Here is a 26,167-nt window from a genome sequence, read left to right as displayed (position 1 = left end):
TAAGATTGTCTAAAGCTGATTCACTGTGTAGCCTAAATGAAAGTTTCTTGCTTTTTGGTGGTGTTATGTCCATGTTCGCTATGAGAAAGGTAGGATAGTGGTCAGTTGTTCTGTCGTAGATTATACCAGATACAAGGGGAGCTGTTATGTTTGTCCATATGTGGTCCAAGGTAGTGGCTGATGTTTGAGTGACTCGGGTAGGTTTGGTGACTGTGGGGATTAGCATACAGGAGTTCATGCTGTTAAGGAAATAGTCAACTTGAGAGCAATTTTGTTGACCCAGGTCAATATTAAAGTCTCCTCCCAGAATGATGTGGTTTTTGTTGAGATTGTTGTTTATAATAAGATTCCTTAGGTTGTCTGAGAAAGAAGCTATGTTAGTATTGGGAAATCTATAGATGGCTCCAATAGTCAAAGAGGATTTAAGGGATTTAATTGTAAACTGAGCAAAAGTATATTCACAGTAGTCATCTCTGTCACTAATAACACTGTTGCAGATAAATGTATCTCGGTAATATATAGCTGTGCCACCACCTTTTTTATTAGGCCTACAGTTATGAATGGCTTTATAACCAGCTAAGTTGTAGAGTTGGGCATAGTCTTTATTTAGCCAAGTTTCTGTTAAAATAATGAACGATAGGTTAGTACCTATTGCTGTGAGTAATGCATTTAAATCGTCAAAATGTTTACCAAGTGATCTAACATTTTGGTTATAAACTGATAGACAGGTGCTATTTTGGAGTTTGTTTTTAGCCTGGTGTGCTGTGAAATACTTGCAATAATGATGATCAATGTGCTGGTTGGTGTAGATATGAGACAAGATTTTGATCAGGATCAATATCAGTGTGCATAGGGATGCAGAGGGATCACGATACAAGATACACGATAAAGCAAAACACAAGAATAAAAGCAAATACAATAAAATAGTAACAATTTAGAAGTAAAATAAAGATCCAATAGATAGCCAGGGAGGCCACAGAAGTTACATAAAATAAAAAACAAAAAATCAGTAGAGACTGACAATATAAATGTAAAATAAAAAATAATAAGAAAAATAATAATCATAAAAAAAAAATGATGGTGTAATTTGATATCAACAGATGGCGTAAGCTGTACCTTATGGCTACTATTGACCAGCCAGTTAATAGTGTTCTCTTTTGCCGACAGATGGCATCAGCTGTATCATTATTACCTCCGAATTCCCTTTTAAATACTGACCTACAAATCCCGTAGCTTATGATACGCTTTTATATAATTTGTGATAAAGATTAGGTAACTGGAGTTCTGCAATGTTCTTGTAATGTTATTTGTCTATTTGTACTCGCTGAATTTGTGCGCCCCTTGAGGGACTTCAAGTAGAGGAGGGTAGAAATAGCCTATCTACTCTCTCTCTTTGAGGTGTATTTCTTTCTTATCTCAATAAAAATACTTGAGCCCGTTTCTGCCCGAAACGCTTTGCGTAATAGTGGCTTTAGGCATTGTATGTACTAGCTCTATCTATTAACCCAACAAACTTTGTAAAATCCCTTTATGTATGTACCTTACCTAAATAAAAATTATTATTATTATTATTACTTGAACTTAAACTTGTACAATGGAGTAAGGGAGCAAGTATGGCGAGGCTAGGCTGCCTAGTCTCAACATCTACGACACTGCTGTATCCAAGACTACTAAATAGGCCCATTATATTGAAAATAAACGGTACAAATATAGAGAGAGTTAATTTATATAAATATTTAGGCATATATGGTGGATATACCCATGAGAGTTTGGAAGCTGAGATGAACAGACTGTTGGGTCAATGTCGGAAGAGATTACAACCTCTGAAGGCCTTGGCATGCTGTGGAAAGGAAGTGGGAGTCCCTGTGCTAGGAATGATATACTTGAGTACTGTAAGATCTCTTATTGATTATGCTGCACCTGTCATTTCTTGTTTTGGTAAAGGTAGGATGGGCAAGTTGGAGAAGGTACAAAATGAAGTCATGAGAATTATCTTAGGATGCCCAAGAAATGCTATGATTGAGATAATGAGGTTGGAGTTGAAAGTATAAAATGTGTTGATAACAAATAAAAATAAAAATAAGAAAGGGGGGAACATGGCTGAAAAAGCAGCACAAATATAATTAGGTCGACAAACAGCGGTGTTAAAAAAAAAAAAACAGACATTGGTTGACAATACAGGGGTAAGGTAGGTTACAGGGAATTTATTAGGTAGTGCTTCGTTTTTATCTTAAATTGGTTGAGAGGTACAGTCTTTAACATGATTGGGAAGGTCATTCCACATTCTGGGTTCCTAGCTTGATTTGTAGAGCATTTCTAGTTTGATTAAGTCGTACTCTTGGAATATCAGAACTGTATTTGTTTCTGGTGTGGTGCTCATCGGTTCTGTTACAACCTTCAATGAAGCTTTTGAAGTCAGGATTGGCCCCATTACAGTTCAGCGTTTTATATATGTATAAATATATGTATAAATCACTGCACATGAGAGAATGTGCAGTGACTTAATGGCTAACATATTCAGAGATTTGAGTAGGGGTACCGAGTGATGTCTGGAGCTAGAGTTGGATATTGTCCTTATAGCAGCTTTGTGTTGATTAATTAGAGGACGTAAATGATTTTGGGTAGTAGAACCCCAAGCACAAATACCAGAGTTGAGATATGGATAGATGAGGGAGTAATAGAGCGTCACCAGGGCAGGGCGGGGTACATAATATCTGATCTTAGAAAGAATGCCAACAGTTTTTGAAACTTTTTTTGATATATTTAGAATATATATATATATATATATATATATATATATATATATATATATATATATATATATATATATATATATATATATATATATATATATAGTTATAGACGTAGTGTATATTTATTTATATACAAGAAGGTACTACATTGGGTTTGTGAGAATACATATCATGGTATTTACAACACATATCATCAAAGGAAATATAGTGATAGACGCAGTATATTTTGCGTCTATAGTGATAGACGCAGTATATACTGCGTCTATAGTGACAAACGTAGTATATTCTGCGTCAATAGTGATAGACGCAGATAGAACTTTTGAAGAATAGACGGTGTCCGATACTTAGTGCTTGAATACCTGCCAATAATAAAAAAAAATGTACTCAAAATATCTATTCTTTTCAGGGTAATATAACAAGCGTATATTAATCATTACAAATAAATACTTTATGTAGTAAATAATGCTATTATTAGGGAAAAGAGTTGGTGTAATAGAGCGCATGTGAGGGTTCACTTGTCCAGTTGTTATGGTGGTGAGCGTCGGCCTGGACCCTCGTCCTTCTTCACCCAACACCCGCGCCTGCTGTGAGTACACATCATTCATCCCCCTTTATCCCGGGCATCTGTAGAGTATGGCGGTGGTGTGTGTGTGAGGGCACGGGGCATGGTGCCCGGGCGAGGCCCCGCGGGGTGGCGGGGGCACCAGACGCTGTATATACTGGGGTTTAACATGGGAGATGTGGAATGGGTCCAGGGCATGATGGGTTCTGATTTGTTTCTCCTCGACAGTTGGGGCTGCTCCCTGAGGCGTGCCAGGCAAGATGTTGATGCCCAAGGGTAATAGAGTGGCCATCTATGAGCACCTTTTCAAGGGTAAGTTGTATTTTCTTCAAGTAATACTCTAGTGGGGGTTGGAGGCATGGTGGCTTGAGTAGGGGCTGTGTATTTCAGATTATTAGTTCGTCATGCACGTGTTAGTCTTCTCGTTAATACGTCTCGTTCATACGTCTTGTCGTTTAACTAAGGATATGTTTTGTTTTAAAGAAATAGGTTTCGTTAATTGCATACAAAAAGTCGCATAGAATCACTAAAATTATTCCTAGTAAAATGTAGGAAAGTAGATTTTATATAATATAAATTGCACATTCGGAATGGCTATGGAGTTTCCACTTTGCTCTGGTGTTATCCTGGCCAGGCATGGTTCACCAGCTTTGGGGTCCCAGCAGGTCAATGCTACTTGGTGGTTTCCCCACACTTGTCTACTACTATTGTACCGCTTCCTTTGATATAACCATTCCTTATCCAACTAAGATAGCTCTGCGAGTACTGAGCATCTTTCTGATCACTTTTGTGAGGTACGGTATCAAAATGTTTTGCTGAAGTCAAGGTGCAAGTCTTGATCCTTTCCAATATTGTCTGCCTCGAATATACAGTACTGGAATAAAGTGAAAACAAATGTTTCAAATAAAAGTGGCCTGTGTTAGTATCACTTGAGTTTTTATTGACTCCAGGACAGTGGGTATGGGGAAACATGCATCATACCCACATGTGAATACATTTACAAGTACCAAAATAATTTTTCATTATGGCATGCATGCAGAATGTAACAAAAAACAAAGTAAATATTTATTAGATGGAGACGCTGTGAACGGTTACATGGTGGATATGTAGCCTGACGTCTGTCTGTACACAATGCTGACTTTGTTAACACAACCATGCAAGACACTTGTTTTCATTGGATGTTTCCTTATCACTTTTCATTCTTTTTGCAAGAGTAAGTATTTAAATAACTATAAATCTTGTAATGCATGATAATGTTTCAATTGATTAGTTTATTAGTGGAGTGCCTCAAAGCTCTGTCTTGGGACCTCTGTTGTTTATAATATATATAAATGATTTAGATTCAGGTTTGAGTAGCCACATTTGCAAATTTGCAGAAGATACAAAAATCTGTAGGGAAATTAACACGGAAGAAGACTCGCTATCACTACAAGTTGATCTAAATAGGGTTTTGAAATGGTCAAAAGATTGGCAGATGCAGTTTAATGCTGGTAAATGTAAAGTTTTGAGGCTTGGTAATGATGATAGTTAAAAAATATGAGCTAGATGTTGAGATTGTGAAGTCTGATTGCGAAAGGGATCTGGGAATTTTGATTAGTAGGAATTTTAAACCAAAGGATCAATGCATGAATGTTCGTAATAAGGCAAATAGGACACTGGGATTTATTAATCAAAGCGTTAGTAACAAGTTACCTGGTGTTCTTCAGCTATATCTTGCTCTGGTTAGGCCCCATTTAAATTATGCAGTTCAGTTTTGGGTGCTGTACTATAGAATGGATATAAATTCACTCGAACGTGTCCAGTGTAGGATGATAATTAAGAAGTGAATTCCCCAAATTAGAAATCTTTCATATGAAGAATGATTGCATTGTTTGACAATCTAGGTAGGCTTTTAAAGTACCATATGTGATTATCTTTGTCAGTTTAGCATCTTCATATTAGATTACTCTTCCATCTTGTCTAGCCAGATATAACATGCAGATTAAACAATTAAAATTTATTCAAATCTTGCTTCATTTGCCAAGGAAAAAATCAGTTGGCCAGAACAAGTCCATACTGTTAAAATGTTTGTATATTAATAGTTAAAGTATGTTAAATTATTTATTAGGAAATTGTTAGGAGCATTATTGAGATTCTGGTTCCTCCCTCTTCCAGATTGTAACAAAAGTTTCAGCAGATTTATTTTTGTTTTAATGTGTTGCCATCACAGTATGGACTTCTTCTTCAGAAGTCTTGATTAAAAGTAATTTGTTATCGCAGAGGGTGTGATGGTGGCCGAGCGTGACCTGTTCATGCCCAAACATCCAGAGCTAGAAAAAATACCAAACCTACACGTTATAAAGGCTCTTCAGGTTAGTTTACATTTTGCCGTGCAAAATGTGATGTTTATTTTTTAATGGGTTTCTCTATTTTTGACTAATATATTGACCTGGATGACTTGAAACAAATGTATACAGTACAGTATATGAGCTATTAGGCTGATGTTATGCTTAGGTAACCATAAATGTTCTTTACTTCTAAAATGTGGAGCATTCAGAAAACATTATAAAATGCTTATGTAAACATTCAAAGGAGCAGTGATGCTGTTAATCTTTTAAGTTGGGTATGCTGCATTAGAGATAGGGCTGTCAAATATTTGAGAACACCGATATTATATACTGTACATTGTTAAATTGAACATTTGTGTCCTGATGCACATTTCTATTTTGCTAGGTCATTCAAACCAGTTAGTAGGTGCTTCTGAATTCTAGAAAATTTTCATTTCAATTTTCATTTCATCTAGAAAATTTTTCTAGAAAAAAATAATTGAAAATAGCTATTACCATTTCCAATTGTTTTTTCCCAAGGCTTTTCTAGTTACTGTATAATGTTAGTAATTATTAAATGTCATTATTCTCCCTTCCTTCCCTAGAGCTTGAAATCCCGAGGTTATGTAGAGCAGAACTTTGCATGGCGCCATTACTACTGGAGGCTTACCAATGAGGGGATACAATACCTACGTGACTATCTGCACCTTCCTGCTGAAGTAAGTGGTAGTCTTATCTTCATTATACCATAGGCTTTGGATGGCTAAGGAATCTGAAGTTTTTTTTTAGTCTTGCTGTGGATATTAACCCCCAGAATGCAGTTATAATAAATTATTATTGCCTGTATGGTAAAAAACCAAACTATTATTTATCTGCAGAAAGTAAGGTTTGTTGCACAGTTAGTAGCCAGGTGTAGATAAGTGGGGCGAGATCATTGTAAAGGTTGGAGAACCACTGGTTTACACAACGAAGTCAAATGAGGACTATTATTAATATAGTGTAGAAAATATGCCTTTGTTGCATTGTATTAGTATTTTCTACCAGTACAATTAAGGCTTTGTTGTAGATTGTACCAGCAACTCTAAAGAAGCCCACTCGTCCTGAAGGACGACCAAGACCTATGCAGTCACGTTCTGAAGGGCCTCGCGGAGAAGGCTCCCGGGATGCTTATCGTCGCGCTCCTTCTGGTGTGGACAAGACTGGTGATGCAGGTGCAGGCTCATCTTCCATGGAATTCGTAAGTACAGCCCCAAGTTTTGGTTCAGAGCAAGTAACTGGTGGATTTTTCACAAAATAGATAAGAATTAAAAAGTGCATTTAGGGAGTTACACTTGTGCATTTCAGGAGTCTCTTGCCAGTATCTCCATCCCAAATGTCGAGATTACCTTAAAGTTCGTTGGTTTTACAATTAAAATTGTTAAATTGAATTTGCTACAGTTAATTCAAATAGTATATAACAAAATACAATAATTGAAAATAAAATGGTAACTTCAATTCCTCATATGCTTGATATTAACAGCAAGGTTTTAATGTGATATGGTAGTGGGGTAAGGAAATTGGATTCCTGTGTGTGTGTGGTACAAATGTGAAGTCAGTTTTAACATTTAGAACTGGATTGTCTGCAAATCATTTGAGGTGTTTGAACAGTTTTATAAATAAAGCGAAACGCTGATGTAAAATTCATGCAAAGAGGTCAATGAATATGATTGGGATACTATATATATATTGAACATGTGATAATTTGACAATGTGCAAGGGAATTTGAAGGGGAGGGATTGGATGGGGGTGAGAGTGGGATGTTGAACTTTCCTTGCCCAATAAGTGAATATCAGGGTAAATATAGTATTGCTTACCAGAATATAATATGCAGTAAGGCTGATAAGGGGCTACGCCTTTATGATTATCATTCCCACAATTTGTTGCAATATTTGACAAGTTTTGAGAACTTAAAAATGTACAATTTGTCGATCATTTTTCCCCCCCAAGAAACGGGTAGTCTGGTTTGATGGCGTGTTTTCTTTTTCAGCGTGGTGGCTTTGGTCGCGGTTCAAAGAGGCCTCAGTAAAGTGCGAACAAGAAAAAATGTGCTAGTTTCCTTGCCCTTCAATTATTAGTTTCTAAATATTTTTTAATTAAATTTGTTGTGTTAGAGAAGTTAGTTGGGTTGCCAGGCATTATTTTAGAATAATTATATAGTACTATAGTTGCCAAGGTGTTTATTTAAAGGTACAATAACTTTAAAGCATCAATCCATATTTAAAGTTGCCTACTGGGGCATGCTGGATGGTTTTCTGTTGGACCAGATTCCATCACTAGCCATTCTAGACACCACATGGAAGTGCCTTCCCGAGAATGTGGAGTGACAGTTCTTTGTGCCGAATGTAAAATGAGCAAGATGACTAATTTGTTATATATTGAAGGGAGAGCTTAATCTGTTTTGCAGATGTTAATGATAAAGCAATGAAGCTGGAAGCAAGCAATCTGCCTAAATTAAAATGTATTCTGGGGAAGAGAGATCTTTTGTTTCATACAAAAATTAATATAACTGTGCTAATAGTAACTAATATAACAAAATAATATAACCTGTGATAATATAAGTGGTAAACAACACCTTGGCATTTTCATTAGTTAAATTGGTCTAGGAAAGTTAATGTGCAATTTGTTTAAGCAGTGTAATGACTGGTATTGAGTGTACAGGTGATTATCAAAGGTAAGATTACTTTTTCTTTATTGAAAGGTAAGAATATGTGTATAAAGGAATTACTTCCATAATTGGAGTATGTAAGATTTGATGTTTGCAGAAGATTGTTCTTGAAGCTGTGAAAAAGTTTTGTTTGAGACTGGCTGAAAGTACCTAGTTACATTGTGATAGACCATCAGTGAATATTTTATTGAAGAGAAGGTTGCTCCTTGCTTGACTTGCTGCCTTCTGTTAAATGCTAAATTTTAAGGATCCCATCAGTTAACTGTCTTAAAGCACTCCTTGGTGAATTTTTTTTCTGCCATAAGATTGTCACGAGCAATATAATAAAAGTACAATACCTTAGTTCAACTTGTCTAGTACTATACAGGATACCCATACTGCCTTAGTCCATTATAGCAACATTTATTTTGTCACTTATTTTCCAGAAATGAAGATTTGCCTCCTAACCCCCCTCACTGGTGAGTTTTGAATAGATACCTTGTACCACATTAATTTTAATGATGAAAACTATCGCTGTATGGTTAGATCCTGACAAATATTGATGTCAACTAGGGCGGACTGAAATTTTGTAAAAATGCTTTTATAAAGAGCTTTAATTTATCAATTGGTAATAACGTGTTTAATTTTCAGGTTCGCTAGTGCTGTTCACATTGATGCAGATCACGAAGTTGGTAATACGATAGTCTAGTATTTTACTTTATTTTAAGAATGGTCATATGGGATAAAAACCCGCATTTGTGTATTTAGTAAAATGCACTTGTGTGCTTTATCAAAGTCCGAGTATTTGGTTAGGACGAGACTTGCATCTCGACATCATTTAGACATTGAGGTGCCAGTCTAGCAGATTTATTGGTATCCCAGCCATATTGGTATTACCTTAAATGAATGCGAGGACACTGGTGCTAAGGAGGCTGGCCACAATTGTCCTATTAAAAAAAAATCCTTATTTAGGATTTTACCCAGTCATTCATTACTCTACCTTCTTGCAGACTCGTTGGTCTGAGGTTACAAGCGACAAACTGCACACCCTTGAAAGTTTCCTTCCCCTTAGCATTGCGCCTCTTCTGTATACTATATCTTTCCTGATGAACGATTGCTCCAATATTTTCTTGACTACATCACCTTGCTGTGATTTAAATGTACATTAGAGATGTTCAGTGTTTATAAAGAGCATGACCAAATTTGTCTTTGAATGTTGATAAAATTATGGTAGTTGTGTAGAATTGGAGGCTGGACCTGATGCAACCTTGTTGTATCAGGTAGACTTTGAAAGATACTTCAGTAGGTAAGATCTCTTGACCACTTTTGCTACATGGGCTTCCCAGCCTGGTGCTTTAATATGGGAATTTCTTATTTATAACCAATTCTACATTTTTTCTGTGCTAGTCTGTATCTTTGATGTGAAAATACCTTACTTTTAACTGTTATAATATTAGTATTACCATTGATGCTGCTATTGCTTAGTTACTGTTTTAATGCTGCAATTATTATTACTTGCTAACCATTTTCCCCTTTTTGTTTTCCAGGAAGGAAGATTAAAAAAATTATGAAAGATTGTCTTCAATTTTCACAATAAGATTCATTGGGGAAAATCTACAAAACTAGCAAATGTCCAATGGGGAAACTTGTTGAAAGGTGGGTTTAACAAGTGGTGATTCTGTACCATAAATGACATTTTGAAATTAATGATGATAATCTTGTCTTTATATGGTTAGATCACTGACAACTGTTGATGTCGAACTAGGGCGAACTGAAATTGTACAAACAAATTATAGAGGCTTTATTTTATTGAATAGCAATATTGAACATTGTTCTAATTTACAGGTCTCGCTGAAGGACTGTTCTTATTGTTGCAGATTGTCAGCATGTAAGTTATTTTCAACTTTATACTTAAAATTTAATTAAAGAATTGTGTACACAATCTTGCAAAAGCATCCTATTTACGTACATCTCCTTCCCGCTGCACCTATATGGTGCCCTCCCACATGTCCTACACATTTACATTAAATGACTAATGTCCTATGTTTAACCTAACCCTGATCATTAGGACAATGGCTTTTAATAATTTCTCTTGTGTGAGAAAGAGGTTTGTGGGTACAAGAGCTGTAATTATTATAATATAGCCTGCAACAAATTAATCCAGCTTCTGTAAGCTACCTATGGTTAAAATGTAGTGGTAGTCTCCTACACACCCTAAACAGTATTGGTGACTGGTGGGGGTTACATGTATGAGAGTATATTACCATGGAAAGTCAAATATTCTAAAATTGTCAATTTAGTATTGGAGTACTCTTAATGTTTCAATGTCAGGCATTGGCCTAAATAAAACTAAAATTATTGGGAAAGATAAAATTTATTTTTACCAAGCATCATAAGTAACAAGAACTAAGTAAAAATGTAGTCCTTTCTGGTCCTAAACCTCTGGCTTTTGCCTAGAAAACCATACTAGTCTTGTGCTCAAGATATAAAAGTTATTCTACTGTAGCCTTTCCACACATTACTGTATTTTTCATGACTGGCGTTGTGGCATGAACGGAATTCCATGCAGATCTTGATGATCGTGTGGCCAAAGCTCATGCAATAGTAAAAAGATTCTCCTGAAGGTTTTGTCTTTAAAGATGTGATCAGATGGAACTATCTAACACGTCTTGAGCACTTGTTTATATTTTATGGAAAATGTTGTACCATGGCTGGAATAATGTAATCTTGACACTGGCTGTTAATATGTCATGGTACTGACAAACTCTGCCTTTTACTAATATTTAATATCTTCCATTTTGTTTTCCAGAAGGAAAGATTTGGCTCCTAACATGGAACTGTGATGCCTTCTTGATGGGGTTCTGAGAGTAGTTGTACTCCAGAAGCCCGGTCCGAGGCCAGGCTTGACTTGAGATGTGAGTTTTTAGTGGATACACGACTGTAAATATGGCAATTTTAGTGATGATAACTGTCTTTATATGGTTAGATTACTGACTATTGTTGATGTCAACTAGGGCGGACTGAAATTGTATAAATATATTTACAGTGATTTTATCATGTAGCAATGCTAACTGATTATTTTGTTTTTATTAATTAAAAGGTTCACTAGTTCTTGCCATGTTGGTACAGACAGGCATCAGACAAGATTCAAAGTTAGAATTATAGAGGTCTAAGAGTTGCTATGCTGTCTGTGATGCCACTACAGTCCTGGATATATTAAAGAAGAAATGCTGGCAATTGGATATAACATCAGAGCACCTACACTACAGTATCTGCTCCCACAATTAATTTGGAGGCAAGTACTGTACAGTACTTGGATTCTCTAAAATCAATAGTTTAGTAAAATGTTAGTATCTAATACATTGTGCTAATTTGACTAAGCTTTTTTGAGAGTAGAGGCAGGTTTTAGCATTGCAATGGTTAATTTATATACAGTATAAACTTTGGTGGTAATGAATCAAAAACTGATGATGTGGATAGTGATGTAAAATGTGCGAGTTTTCTTTATTAAATCGTAAGATCAGTCGTGCATGTTTATGGTAAGTGAGGTTGAAATATTAGATGTTCAGTAAACCCATACATAAATTATAATGTTTAAAATTAGTTTTTCCACATGTTCTAGAGCATTTGTTTCAAGTTTTGACAATTGGTTAAAAGTTTAATGGCCTTAAAAATTGAAATTTGCATATTCTTGTCCATGATATAGTCCATTATAGCAACATAAATTTATTTTGTCACTTATTTTCCAGAAATGAAGATTTGCCTCCTAACCCCCCTCACTGGCGAGTTTTGAATAGATACCTTGTACCACATTAATTTTAATGATGAAAACTATCGCTGTATGGTTAGATCCTGACAAATATTGATGTCAACTAGGGCGGACTGAAATTTTGTAAAAATGCTTTTATAAAGAGCTTTAATTTATCAATTGGTAATAACGTGTTTAATTTTCAGGTTCGCTAGTGCTGTTCACATTGATGCAGATCACGAAGTAGGTAATATGATAGCCTAGTATTTTACTTTATTTTAAGAATGGTCATATGGGATAAAAACCCGCATTTGTGTATTTAGTAAAATGCACTAGTGCTTTATCAAAGTCCGAGTATTTGGTTAGGACGAGACTTGCATCTCGACGACATTTAGACATTGAGGTGCCAGTGTGTCTAGCAGATTATTGGTATCCCAGCCATATTGGTATTACCTTAAATGAATGCGAGGACACTGGTGCTAAGGAGGCTGGCCACAATTGTCCTATTAAAAAAAAATCCTTATTTAGGTTTTTACCCAGTCATTCATTACTCTACCTTCTTGCAGACTCGTTGGTCTGAGGTTACAAGCGACAAACTGCACACCCTTGAAAGTTTCCTTCCCCTTAGCATTGCGCCTCTTCTGTATACTATATCTTTCCTGATGAACGATTGCTCCAATATTTTCTTGACTACATCGCCTTACTGTGATTTCAATGTACATTAGAGATGTTCAGTGTTTATAAAGAGCATGACCAAATTTCTTCGTGAATGTTAACAAAATTATGGTAGTTATGTAGCTTTGGAGGCTGGACCTGATGCAACCTTGTTGTATCAGGTAGACTTGAAAGATACTTCAGTAGGTAAGATCTCTTGACCACTTTTGCTACATGGGCTTCCCAGCCTGGTGCTTTAGTATGGGAATTTCTTATTTATAACCAATTCTACATTTTCTTTGTGCTAGTCTGTATCTTTGATGTGAAAATACCTTACTTTTAACTGTTATAATATTAGTATTACCATTGATGCTGCTATTGCTTAGTTACTGTTTTAATGCTGCAATTATTATTACTTGCTAACCATTTTCCCCTTTTTGTTTCCCAGGAACGAAGATTAAAAAAATTATGAAAGATTATATCCAATTTTCACAATAAGATTCATTGGGGAAAATCTACAAAACTAGCAAATGTCCAATGGGGAAACTTGTTGAAAGGTGGGTTTAACAAGTGGTGATTCTGTACCATAAATGACATTTTGAAATTAATGATGATAATCTTGTCTTTATATGGTTAGATCACTGACAACTGTTGATGTCGAACTAGGGCGAACTGAAATTGTACAAACAAATTATAGAGGCTTTATTTTATTGAATAGCAATATTGAACATTGTTCTAATTTACAGGTCTCGCTGAAGGACTGTTCTTATTGTTGCAGATTGTCAGCATGTAAGTTATTTTCAACTTTATACTTAAAATTTAATTAAAGAATTGTGTACACAATCTTGCAAAAGCATCCTATTTACGTACATCTCCTTCCCGCTGCACCTATATGGTGCCCTCCCACATGTCCTACACATTTACATTAAATGACTTAATTTCCTATGTTTAACCTAACCCTGATCATTAGAACATTGGCTTTAATAATTTCTCTGTGAGAGGTTTGTGGGTACAAGGCCTGCAATTATTATAATATTATAGCCTGCAACAAATTAATCTAACTTCTTTCGGTAAGCTACCTATGGTTAAAATGTAGTGGTAGTCTCCTACACACCCTAAACAGTATTGGTGACTGGTGGGGGTTACATGTATGAGAGTATATTACCATGGAAAGTCAAATATTCTATAATTGTCAATTTAGTATTTGAGTACTCTAATGTTTCAATGTCGGGCATTGGCCTAAATAAAACTAAAATTAATGGGAAAGATAAAATTTATTTTTACCAAGCATCATAAGTAACAAGAACTAAGTAAAAATGTAGTCCTTTCTGGTCCTAAACCTCTAGCTTTTGCCCAGAAAACCATACTAGTCTTGTGCTCAAGATATAAAAGTTATTCTACTGTAGCCTTTCCACACACTGTATTTTTGGTCTCTGGAGTTGTGGCATGAACGGAATTCAATGCAGATCTTGATGATCGTGTGGCCAAAGCTCATGCAATAGTAAAAAGATTCTCCTGAAGGTTTTGTCTTTAAAGATGTTATCAGATGGAACTATCTAACACGTCTTGAGCACTTGTTTAAATTTTGTGGAAAATGTTGTACCATGGCTGGAATAATGTAATCTTGACACTGGCTGTTAATATAATGTCATGGTACTGACAAACCTTTTACTAATATTTAATATCTTCCATTTTGTTTTCCAGAAGGAAAGATTTGGCTCCTAACATGGAACTGTGATGCCTTCTTGATGGGGTTCTGAGAGTAGTTCTACTCCCGAAGCCCGGTCCGAGGCCAGGCTTGACACGAGATGTGAGTTTTTAGTAGATGCACGACTGTAAATATAGCAATTTTAGTGATGATAACCTTGTCTTTATATGGTTAGATTACTGACTATTGTTGATGTCAACTAGGGCGGACTGAAATTGTATAAATGTATTAACTGTGATTTTATCATGTAGCAATGTTAACTGATGTTTTTTTTTTTTAATTAAAAGGTTCACTAGCTCTTGCCATGTTGGTACAGACAGGCATCAGACAAGATTCAAAGTTAGAATTATAGAGGTCTAAGAGTTGCTATGCTGTCTGTGAAGCCACTACAGTCATGGATATATTATAGAAGAAATACTGGCAATTGGATAAAACATCAGAGCACCTACACTACAGTATCTGCTCCCACAATTAAGTTGGAGGTAAGTACTGTACAGTACTTGGATTCTCTAAAATCAATAGTTTAGTAAAATGTTAGTATCTAATACATTGTGCTAATTTGACTAAAGTTTTTTGAGAGTAGAGGCAGGGTTTAGCATTGCAATGGTTAATTTATATACAGTATAAACTTTGGTGGTAATGAATCAAAAACTGATGTGGATAGTGATGTAAAATGTGCGAGTTTTCTTTATTAAATCGTAAGATCAGTCGTGCATGTTTATGGTAAGTGAGGTTGAAATATTAGATGTTCATTTAACCCATACATAAATTATAATGTTTAAAATTAGTTTTTCCACATGTTCTAGAGCATTTGTTTCTTCAAGTTTTGACAATTAGTTAAAAGATTAGTGGTCTTAAAAATACAAATTTGCATATTTAGTCACTGGACTGCTTTTAGTCTTTATATCCTAATGTAAATTGCATATAAAACTTTATATATAGGTTGTGCAATATGATCAATTATAAGCAGAGTACATTATAGTGAATGGTGTGTAATTGTTTTGGCATTTATTAAATGCATACTGTAGTTATATATTTTGTACAGTGATGATCCAAAAGATAATGAACTAATGATTAAAAATCAAGTGGGAATCTATCTGATGCATAAATAAATGCAATAAATGTTTCTTTATAATTTTTGTATAGCAATTTATTTTTTCATTTTCAGACTGAACTACTACTGTTGACAGTTGACTCCCCATAAGTCTTGTAATCAGGTATGTACCCATTGTGTAATTAGTTGTTACTATCCAGTAAATAGCCACTGTTGCCCAAGAAATGCCACCCACCACCAGCACACTGCATCTTATTGCTGATAATTTGTTGTGGTTGAAGCCTGAAAAGAATGATTATCTTAATGTGAATAAAACATGCAGTGGTATTTTGTCTTGAAGGTTCATGTCATAGGCATGATCAGATGGCAATCTTTTAACGTGGTTTTTGTAGTGGTGTTTGTGAAGAGTATCATACCAAGGCTTTTAACAATCAAATACTTTAAACTTGGTTAATGTTTTCATATGACAATGGTGCTGTAGACTGGATCAAAGTAAACCCTGTCGACAATTGAGCTGAAGCAACACTAACTGAACCATGGTTTATTGCTCAAGCAGATGCCATCAATGGCAGTAGGAATGTGTGAATGGACAAGATGTTGCATGGTGGCAATATCAGTGATGACAAGCAACCTTGTCAGTGGTTTTATCAACACGGGTGGATAGAAAGTTTTGTAGATTGTGAAAGATGATGAGCAATTATAAGCAGAGTCCTGAAGACACAATATCCCATAGCGTTCTGACAGTATCATATGTTAATAAAATAAACGTAAATGTGACACGGGGTAAAAAACAAAATTTCTTTCCATTTCCAGGAGGGACGATATTCTTCAATGCCTTAGAAATCCGCAGTTAATGGTTTGTTACATTTAACATTTTTATTAATGAATACTCCTGGTTTTTCTTTTTAGTGATGATACAAAAACAAAAATGAACAAATGATTAAAAATCAATGGGAATCTCTCTGATGCATACATGAATGCAATAAATATTTATAATTTGGAATTTTTTTGATTTTCTGTTTTTCCACAGATTATTCTACCATTGACACCATTTAATCAGGTTAGTTTTCTTGCGTATCCATTATTGCCTAATATGTGTCCTTTTCACTACATATTCCAGTCTTAATTTTTCATTTCTATCTTTCCTTTAACTAAACCTCTTTTGATTGGCTGTGTACAGAATTGTATTTTTATTTATTTTGCTGTAAATAGTTTCAATATGATGATAAAAGACATTCAGAGTCCTGAAGACAAAATGCATCCCATAGCGTTCTGATTATAGCAATACAGTAGTAAAAAATTTTCTTGCTAATTATACAAAGTATAATAATTTCCTAATTTTCCAGGTAATGAAGGATGATGCATGTCAGCTGAAGCAGTAAATGGTAAGTCCAATGGTCTTCTACTTGCAGTATATTTTAAGCATGAATTAATATTGGGTTCAGTATATTGAATCATTTTGATCAATTTCTGTAGGCATTTAACATTGATTATTCAACCTGTTCTCTTACAAATTACGTCTGAATTTGGCTGTTGGCCCCGTATGGCCGAAAATTGACGTAATTTGAAAATGGGGGAAAAAAATAGAAAATTTGGGATTTTTTTCCAAACACAGTAAGTTAAGGGTCCTCTAGGAGAATTTCCTGCCCTCGTAACCTACCAAAGCTTTGAAACGTCATGGAAAAACATTAATTGAAAGTGTCCTCTCCTAACCTAACGGACTAAGCTGGAGGACCCAAACAGGAAATGGGACAGTACAGTACATTCGTGAGCTAATTTCATCTCAAATAATGTCCATTTTTGGCCATAGCTCGCATATGAGCAAAAAGCAACATTTTCAAGAGGACAGGTTGGATTACTAACATGGTTTTTGTCTGTGTTATGGTTAGTCACATTTGCTTCCTTGGCCTAGTGCCTTGTATCAAATTGGTTTGGCGTTCTGTCAGCCAACTGGTTCTGGGGCTTTGTAATCAACCAAGAAAACTTCCAGAATCATAGTACCACAATTACATTAGTTCTTGTGGCCTCCAATCTCTGGCACAAAGTTCTGGCCATGGCTAGAGCCTCGCTAAAACTACTTTAATAGCATTCCTCAAAATGTGTTCATTGTAACTGAAGGATTAAGCTCCCTAAGGTTGTTGTATATACTTCATTTGTATTTTCATAAGCAATGATCATATGATAAGGACGTGAAATTTATGATTAATCTTTTTATCTGATAATGCATTTTAAAAAGTTACAAGATCCTAAATAAAAACCAATGAAACTTCTTTACAGACTGCTGGACCATCAGCTGGACACCTGGTTGTTACTGTTACACCTGATTGAGATGTAAGTAATTTCTGAAAAGGAAATTGATAGGAATGCATTTAATAAAAAAAAGTACATAAAAGTAGAGGCTTTAACTTTTGTACTGTATATATTATTTTATATATTTGTAATGATGATAATGTGATAGGGACATATGAAATAAATGATTAATTATCATTTTAAAATCTGATGCATGTCTTAAATTTTTGGATGCCTATTTAATATTGGAAATTCTAAATACAATTTGTTTTCTTTACAGGTTGTGGATTGTGACTGTTGATGGCTGGTTGTTACTTAAGCGTCAGGTATGTAGTGCCCCACGTGGCTGTCATATCTTTACCACGACCAGAAATGATGATAATGTGCTAGGGACTTATGAATTAGATGATTAATTATCGTTGAAATCTGATACATATACAGGCATTGAGGATTGGATCTATGATGTCAAATATTATATCAATGTTCATTTCTCCTACAGATTGGTCCTGATATTTGGCACCTGACTTGGCAGCTTTATTCAAATGAAGGCTTTTTGACAGGATTAATAAAGAGGTATGTAATTTTCATAGCCAAGAGATTTAAATATTTTAGCAGTTCTATAGGATTAAACTTTGTCACTAAAATGAGCAAAATTTGAAGTCATTTTATAATTATACTGTAGTGCAGGTAGTTTCAACCTATGCAGGAACAAAATTCAATTAGCAATTTTTTACCAAAATGGTTTCTAATGGTGTATTTTCTGGATGTAAATTTAACCAAATACACATGTGGGTTGTTATCCAATTTTGTGTCTGAAAAGACATTACTTACATTATATATTGAGTTTTTACTACTAAAATGTCTCCTTTCCCACTGCTTTAACCCTACCACTTTTGGTTGACATTATGGAAAAAGGACTGGTTTCTTAATGGCTGAACTGAATGCTATCTTGTATGCACTTATGTATATCCCAACGTCAAAGTTCCTGTGTGATTGTGGTAGACTTCCACAGTGCCCTCATGGCCCTGAAATCATTTAACCTTATGCATCCTGTGACGGTTGAAATCCAAAATGGGTTATTTATATCTAATAGATTTAAGACTGTCGTTTTGCTGCGTTCCCAGTTATATTGGTATTACCTTAACTGAACATGAGGACACTGCCGCTAATGAGGCTGGCACACATGTCCTATATCCAAAAAGATTTACTTGTTCATGTTTTTACCCAATCATTACAATGCCAGTGACTGCTGTCACTGTTGTTGGTCTGAGGTTACATGTGACAAACTTCTCGCACTTAAGTAACCTATTTGCTTAGCCTACCACTAATGATGGAGGGGGGGGGGGGGACTTTGGCTAGGTTATGTATAGCAATACACATTTAACTTGTGAACATTTAATGGAACAATGCCCTGCTCCTTGCTGTCCAAACTGCATTTTCACATTTAGGCGAGCACTTTCTTGTGGGATGTGTTAATTTTCAGGACGATCGTATGTCTTGCTTTCCTAATGTCCCTCGACAAAATCTTTGGCAAGTCTTGATACCTTTTAATATTGATCACATTGTGTGCTTTATTTTTCTCGTTTACATCCTTGGTAATATTTAGTCCCGCTACATAGTCGGCTTTTGATTATTACCAATAGGTTATTACCAAAGTTTGCAATATTGCTGATAATTTGTAGGTGTTGTGACATGAATGGATGAAAGATTGTTCAGGTATTTTCTTGGTTACTTCAAGTTATTGTGACTTAAATGTGCATTCAGAAACATTCAGTGTTAGTATAATATTCATTGTTATTCAGGTATTCAGTGTTAGTTAGATATTCAGTATAAGAGAATAACCAAATTTGTCATTATCAATGTTAATAAAATTATGGTAGTGTAGCATTTGAGGCTGGACCTGTTGCGACCATGTTGCACCGGTAGACTTTGAAAGATACTTGTAGTAGGCAAGATCTCTCGATCTCTCGGCTACATGGGCTTCCCAGCCTGGTGCTTTAGTTTGGAAATTTCTTGCTTATAACCAAATCTGCATTTTCTTTGTGCTAGTCTAGCTATTAACTGAAAATAGCTTACCTTTACTTGTGTAATGGTAGTATTACCATTGATGCTGCTTTAATGTATAGTTTGTGGTTTAGTACTCTATTACTTGCTAACCATTTTCCTTTTTTGTTTTCCAGGAAGGAAGATTTAGCTCCTTACAAATTGGAAGGGTTCAGCAAATTCAATTTTGACAATGATTGAATTGAGGAAAAATCCACGAAACTAGCAAACGTCTAATGGGAAACGTGTTGGTGGGTTTAGATGGTGAAGATATTGTACCATAAATGACATTTTGAAATTAATGATGATAATCTTGTCTTTATATGGTTAGATCACTGACAACTGTTGATGTCGAACTAGGGCGAACTGAAATGTGCAAACAAATTAGAGGCTTCGTTTTATTGTATAGCAATACTGAACAATAATCTAATTTACAGATCTCCCTGAAGGACAGTCCTTGCTGTTGCAGGTTGTCATAATGTAAGTTAATCAACTTTATACTTGAAATTTAATTTAAAAACTTGTGTACAGTCTTGCAAAAGCATCCTATTTACGTACATCTTCCCACTACACCTACTTAGTGTAGTCCCACACATTTACATTAGTCACTTAATTTCCTGTGTTTACCCTAGCCTTGATCATTAAAACATTGGCTGTAATACTTTCTCTTCTGTGCTAGAGGTTTGTGGGTAGAAGGGCTGAAAGCCTACAACAGATTAATCCAGCTTCTGTAAGCTACTTATGGTTAAAATGCAGTGCTAGTCTGCCTACACAATACATTTGCCCTTAACAGCATGGGTGACTGGTGGGGTTTACATGTACGAGAGTATATTACCATGGAAAGTCAAATATTCTAAAATTGTCAATTTAGTATTAGAGTGCTGTTTCAATGCCAGGCTGTGGCCTAAATAAAGGGAAATAAATGGGAAAGATATAAAATTTATTTTTGCCGAGAGCATTGTAAGGAACAAGCACTATTGAAGCGAAAATGTAGTGTTCCTTTCTGGTCCTAAACCTTTGGATCTTGCCCAGAAAACCACACTAGTCTTGTGCTCAAGATATAAGTTAATCTACTGAGGCCTTTCCACATGTACTGTATTTCTGACCTGGAGCTGTTGTGGCATGAACGGAATTCCATGCAGATCTTGATGATCGTGTGGCCAAAGCTCATGCAATAGTAAAAAGATTCTCCCGAAGGTTTTGTCTTTTAAAGATGTTATCAGATGGAACTATCTAACACGTCTTGAGCACTTGTTTATATTTTATGGAAAATGTTATACCATGGCTGGAATAATGTAATCTTGACACTGGCTGTTAATAAAATGTCATGGTACTGACAAACTCTTCCTTTTAATAATATTTAATATTTTCCATTTTGTATTCCAGAAGGAAAGATTTGGCTCCTAACATGGAAATGTGATGCCTATGATGGGGTTCTGAGAGTAGTTCTATTCCCGAAGGCCAGGCTTGACTTGAGATGTGAGTTTTTAGTAGATACACGACTGTAAATATGGCAATTTTAGTGATGATAACCTTGTCTTTATATGGTTAGATTACTGACTATTGTTGATGTCAACTAGGGCGGACTGAAATTGTATAAATGTATTTACTGTGATTTTATCATGTAGCAATGCTAACTGATAGTTTTTTTAATTAACAGGTTCACTAGTGCTTGCCATGTTGGTACAGACAGGCATCGGACAAGATTCAGAGTTAAAATTGTAGAGGTCCAAGAGTTGCTATGCTGTCTGATACCAGTGCAGTCCTGGGTATATTACAGAAGAAATACTGGCAATTGGATAAAACACCAGAGCACCTACACTATCTGCTCTCACTTTTAAGCTAGAGGTAAGTACTGTACTTAGATTCTCTAAAATCTTAATTGTTTGGTTTAGTTTCAAATGGTGCTATTTTGTCTAAACGTTTTTTATTTGAAAGCAGAGGCTGGTTTTAGCATTGCAGTGTTTAATTTATATACAGTATATACCTTGTTAGTAATAAATCACTCGACTGATGTGTGGAAAGTGATATAAAATATGCAAGTTAAATTGTTAAAACGGATCAGTCATGCAAGTTTATGGTAGGCGAGGTTTAAATACTAGATTCTCAACTAAGACATAACATAAACTATTTGTATAAATTGGTTTTCCATGCGTTCTAGAGCATTCATTTCTTCAAATTTTTACAAATTTGGGTAATTAAAAGATAAATAGCTTTAAAAATACAAATATTGCTTTTCTTCTATCACTGAAGGGACTGCTTTAGTCTTCATAGCCTAAAAAAGTGAATTGCATATAAATCTTTATATATTGGTTGTGCAATATGGTCAATTATACGCAGAATATAGTGGATGGTTTTGAATTTTTGCTTTTCATAATTATTCTGTAAAGTGATGATACAAAAAAATAATGAGCAAATGATTAAAAATCAAGTGGGAATCTATCTGAAACATAAATAAATGCAATAAATGTTTGGTTTATAATTTTTGTTTAGTAACTTTTTTTTTCTCAGAATGTGTTAGTGCTGTTGACAGTTGGCTCTCCATAAGTTTTGTAATCAGGTATGTACGCCTTGTGTAATTAGTTGTACTAATTGTACAAAGTAGTTGTACCATTATCATTGTACTCTCCTCCACCACCACACTGCATCTTATTGCTGATAATTTGTTGTGGTTGTAGCATGAAAAGAATTCTATGCTTAACTTAATGTGAATAAAACATGCCTAGGAGTATTTTGTCTTGAATGTTATTTCATAGACATGATCAAATGGCATTTTTTTAATGTGGTTTTTGTACCGGTGTTTGTGAAGAGTATCATACCAAGGCTTTTAACTTAGGCCAATACTTTATACTTCATTATCATATCAAAACATTTAATCTGGTATTGGGCTTAGCATCCCTCCGGCCCGGTCCTCGACCAAGCCTGGTAGTGATGGTGCTGTAGACTGGACCAAAGTAAATTATTTTCACCTATTATGTGGATTTAATGACTGTAATCAAAACATGTTAGAAATTAATCTATGCATTCAATGATAACATTACTACAAAAATTACCTTCTAAAAATTTCCCTCGTCTAAAGAGGCAGGTTTCTTTGATAAAAGTTCATCAATTAATGTTTGACAAGTTGTAGCACACCATCACATGCAGATGCCTATCTGCCGTGCATCAAAATGTTCCACATACAGCCGTGTCAATTTATGGACTGGCTGGTATGCAAAGGACAGCTAATGGACCAGGTTATAAAGAGGCCTATCCAGAGGGGGAAAACTAATTGAAATGGTAATGTTGATCATGGTTTCAGTTCTGCCTTCGAGAGGAAAATGGCACATCAGATATATACAGCTCATCGTGTGAACAATATGCGCATAATGATTTCTTGGCCTGTGAACCCTATAAATTGTTGCATATTAGTACATGCTGTCAACAATTATGAGCTGAAGTGACAATGACTGAACCATGATCTATTTTACACAAGCAGACAGCATCAAAGGCAGTAGGTATGTGTGAATAGAAGAGATGCTACATGGTGGCAATATCAGTGAGGAACCTTGTCTTTGTGGTTAGATTTGTGTTCAATCCACCCATCAACTAGAGTGGATTGAAATGGTGGAAACACGTTTGCATTGACAATTTTGTCCGATTATAATACAAAACGATGGTTTCAATTAACATTTACTAGTGCTTCCATATTGGCGCTGAAAAAAGGCATAAAAAATACAAAATTTGAAGGGTGTAGTGTGCCTCTGATGTCAGCCCATTGTAACACAATGGGAAGAAAGGCTGATGGGAGGATGTAGCATTAGAGTGCCTACAATGTTAGTTTATCATAATAGTAAATGGACAAAAAGGCAGTGCTCAAGACTTGGTGCCAGTTTCCCTGGTACCCCATCTAGTAAATTTTGTTGACTGAAAGATGATGAGCACTTATAAGCAGAGTCCTGAAGACACAATATCCCATAGCGTTCTGACTAAATCATATGTTACGAAAATATACTTAAATGGGACATGAGGTAACTCCTTTTCCCCCCCCCCCCCCCCCCCCCCCACTTCCAGGTGGGATGATATTCTTCAATGCCTTGGATATCTGCAGTTAATGGTTTGTTATTTTTTTTATTTTCATTAATGAATACACTATTTTGTAAAATGATGATACAAAAAATAATAATGAACAAATGATTAAAAATCAATTGGGAATCTCTCTGATGCATAGTTAAATGCAATATATATTTATAATTTGGAATTTTTTCTGATTTTTTTTGTTTTTTCCACAGATTATTCTTCTATTGACACTCCCTGGATCAAGTTAGTTTTCTTGTGTAACCATTGTTGGCTAACTGCATTGCCTTTCCACTATATATTCAAATTTTAATTTTCATTTCTATCTTTTCTTTAACCGAGTCCCTTTTTGATTGGTTGTGTACAGAATTACTTTGATTAATTTTGCTTAAATAGTTTCAATATGATGATAAAAAACCTTCAGAGTCCTGAAGACAAAATGCATCCCATAGCGTTCTGATTATAGCAATACAGTAGTGAAAAAATTCCTTGCTCATTATACCAAGTATACTAATTTCCTAATTTCCAGGTAATGAAGGATGATGCACGTCAGCTGCAGCAGTAAATGGTAAGTCGAATGGTCTTGTGCTTGCAGTATATTTTAAGCATGGGTTAATATTGGCTTCAGTATATTGAATCATTTTGATCCATTTCTGTAAGCATCTAATGGATTATTAACACGATTTTTATTGAATATTACGGTTGGTCACACCTGCTTCCTTGGCCTAGTGCCTTGTATCAAATTGGTTTGGCGTTCTGTCAGCCAACTGGTTCTGGGGCTTTGTAATCAACCAAGAAAACTTCCAGAATCATAGTACCACAATTACATTAGTTCTTGTGGCCTCCAATCTCTGGCACAAAAGTTCTGGCCATGGCTAGAGCCTTAAAACTACTTTAATAGCATTCCTCAATGTGTTCATTGTAACTGAAGGATTGGGATCCTCAAGGTTGTTGTATATACTTCATATATCTTTTTGTAAGCAATGATCATATGATAGGGACGTGAAATAAATGATTGAGCTTTTTATCTGATAATGCACTTTACCTATTACAAAATCATGAATAAAACAACGAAATTTCACCTTTACAGATTGCTGGACCATCAGCTGGACACCTAGTTGTGATTCTGGGATGTAAGTAATTTCTCAAACAAAAATTGGTTGGAATGCATTTAATAATAAAAAAAAGTACATAAAGCTGAGGGTGGAACTTTTTTACTGTATATACTCTTTTATAAATTTTTTGAATAATGATGATAATGTGATAGGGACATATGAAATAAATGATTAATTATCATTTTATAATCTGATGCAAGTCTTAAATTTTTGGATGCCTATTTAATGTTTGAAATTCTAAATATAAATTTTGTTCTTTACAGGTTGTGGATTGTGACTGTTGATGGCTGGTTGTTACTTAAGCGTCAGGTATGTAGTGCCCCACGTGGCTGTGATATCTTTACCACGACCAGGAATGATGATAATATGATAGGGACATATGAATTAGATGATTAATTATCGTTGAAATCTGATGAATATATAGACATTGAGGATTGGATCTATGATGTCAAATATTATATCAATGTTCAACTCTCCTACAGATTGGTCCTGATATTTGGCACCTGACTTGGCAGCTTTATTCAAGTGAAGGCTTTTTGACATGATTAAAGAGGTATGTAATTTTCATGACCCAAGAGATTTAAATATTGTGACAGTGCTGCAGGTTTGAACTTTGGTCACATAAATGTGCATAATTACACATAATTACTTGTAAAGTAATTTTAAAATTACTGGAGTGCAGGTAGTTTTAACTCTGGCAGGAACAAAATTCAATTAGCAGTTTTGTTTCCACTAAAATGGTTTCAAAGGCACGCTGTGCTTTCTTGTGATGGCTAAATAAAAACTTGAAAAATATCATTGTCTTGTACTACATCCAATCATATTGTATATAATACTATATGCGATAAAAATATTGTATGTCCTAATAATATACAGCATTAACGCTCGCTTTTTACTCCGATACTCGTAAAAATTCTTGATAAAATGTTATTTTAATTTATGGCAGATTAATGGTATTGGGTCATGCTTGATTCACTGACATATTCTAGACTGGCCATATTATTCAGGAATGTTTATTTTCAAGTATAGAATTTATAATAATTCAAAAACTTTATTTTCAGCCTGTGTGCTCCAGAAAGTACTCCAGGTCCCTCCACGAGTTGTCCTCAAGACTGGCCAGAGTCAAGACTCGACTTGTGAAAGCTTGGTCTGACACTTGTTCTGTTCAAAAGTAAAATAAAAAGTCCCTAATGTCA

The 26,167-nt window shown here is 35.1% G+C and overlaps 1 protein-coding gene across 7 annotated transcripts; it reads left to right on the top strand.

Annotated features, from left to right (window-relative positions):
* Window positions 1–3,248: 3,248 nt before the first annotated feature.
* Window positions 3,249–26,167, top strand: LOC123769155 (small ribosomal subunit protein eS10). Of its 7 annotated transcripts, none has more exons than XM_069309927.1 (30): window positions 3,249–3,339; window positions 3,544–3,627; window positions 5,575–5,666; window positions 6,227–6,340; window positions 6,688–6,858; window positions 7,648–8,783; window positions 12,259–12,295; window positions 13,155–13,263; window positions 13,453–13,495; window positions 14,411–14,516; window positions 14,731–14,896; window positions 15,583–15,631; window positions 16,282–16,324; window positions 16,499–16,528; window positions 16,815–16,853; window positions 17,746–17,799; window positions 18,038–18,083; window positions 18,257–18,330; window positions 19,938–20,051; window positions 20,238–20,280; window positions 21,187–21,279; window positions 21,461–21,648; window positions 22,312–22,360; window positions 23,854–23,896; window positions 24,072–24,102; window positions 24,386–24,424; window positions 24,947–24,989; window positions 25,235–25,280; window positions 25,454–25,524; window positions 26,033–26,167. In XM_069309927.1, the coding sequence occupies exons 2-6, from the start codon at window positions 3,576–3,578 to the stop codon at window positions 7,684–7,686; spliced, it is 468 nt and encodes a 155-aa protein (XP_069166028.1). In that variant the 5' UTR covers window positions 3,249–3,339; window positions 3,544–3,575; the 3' UTR covers window positions 7,687–8,783; window positions 12,259–12,295; window positions 13,155–13,263; window positions 13,453–13,495; window positions 14,411–14,516; window positions 14,731–14,896; window positions 15,583–15,631; window positions 16,282–16,324; window positions 16,499–16,528; window positions 16,815–16,853; window positions 17,746–17,799; window positions 18,038–18,083; window positions 18,257–18,330; window positions 19,938–20,051; window positions 20,238–20,280; window positions 21,187–21,279; window positions 21,461–21,648; window positions 22,312–22,360; window positions 23,854–23,896; window positions 24,072–24,102; window positions 24,386–24,424; window positions 24,947–24,989; window positions 25,235–25,280; window positions 25,454–25,524; window positions 26,033–26,167. The 7 variants fall into 7 exon arrangements, with proteins under 7 accessions (XP_069166028.1, XP_069166025.1, XP_069166026.1 ...); XM_069309924.1 differs by having other exon boundaries at window positions 14,702–14,896; XM_069309925.1 differs by having other exon boundaries at window positions 12,259–12,299; window positions 14,702–14,896.

The sequence above is a fragment of the Procambarus clarkii genome, chromosome 66 (assembly GCF_040958095.1).
Source record: "Procambarus clarkii isolate CNS0578487 chromosome 66, FALCON_Pclarkii_2.0, whole genome shotgun sequence".
In the NCBI taxonomy this organism is placed as follows: domain Eukaryota; kingdom Metazoa; phylum Arthropoda; class Malacostraca; order Decapoda; family Cambaridae; genus Procambarus; species Procambarus clarkii.
This window is presented reverse-complemented; position numbering and strand designations above follow the sequence as displayed.

Coding starts and splice junctions, on each gene's coding strand:
- LOC123769155 (XM_069309927.1), top strand. CDS start 3,576: ATGTTGATGCCCAAGGGTAATAGAGTGGCCATCTATGAGCACCTTTTC. Junction 3,628..5,574: donor CTATGAGCACCTTTTCAAGG/GTAAGTTGTATT, acceptor TTGTTATCGCAG/AGGGTGTGATGGTGGCCGAG. Junction 6,341..6,687: donor ATCTGCACCTTCCTGCTGAA/GTAAGTGGTAGT, acceptor GCTTTGTTGTAG/ATTGTACCAGCAACTCTAAA.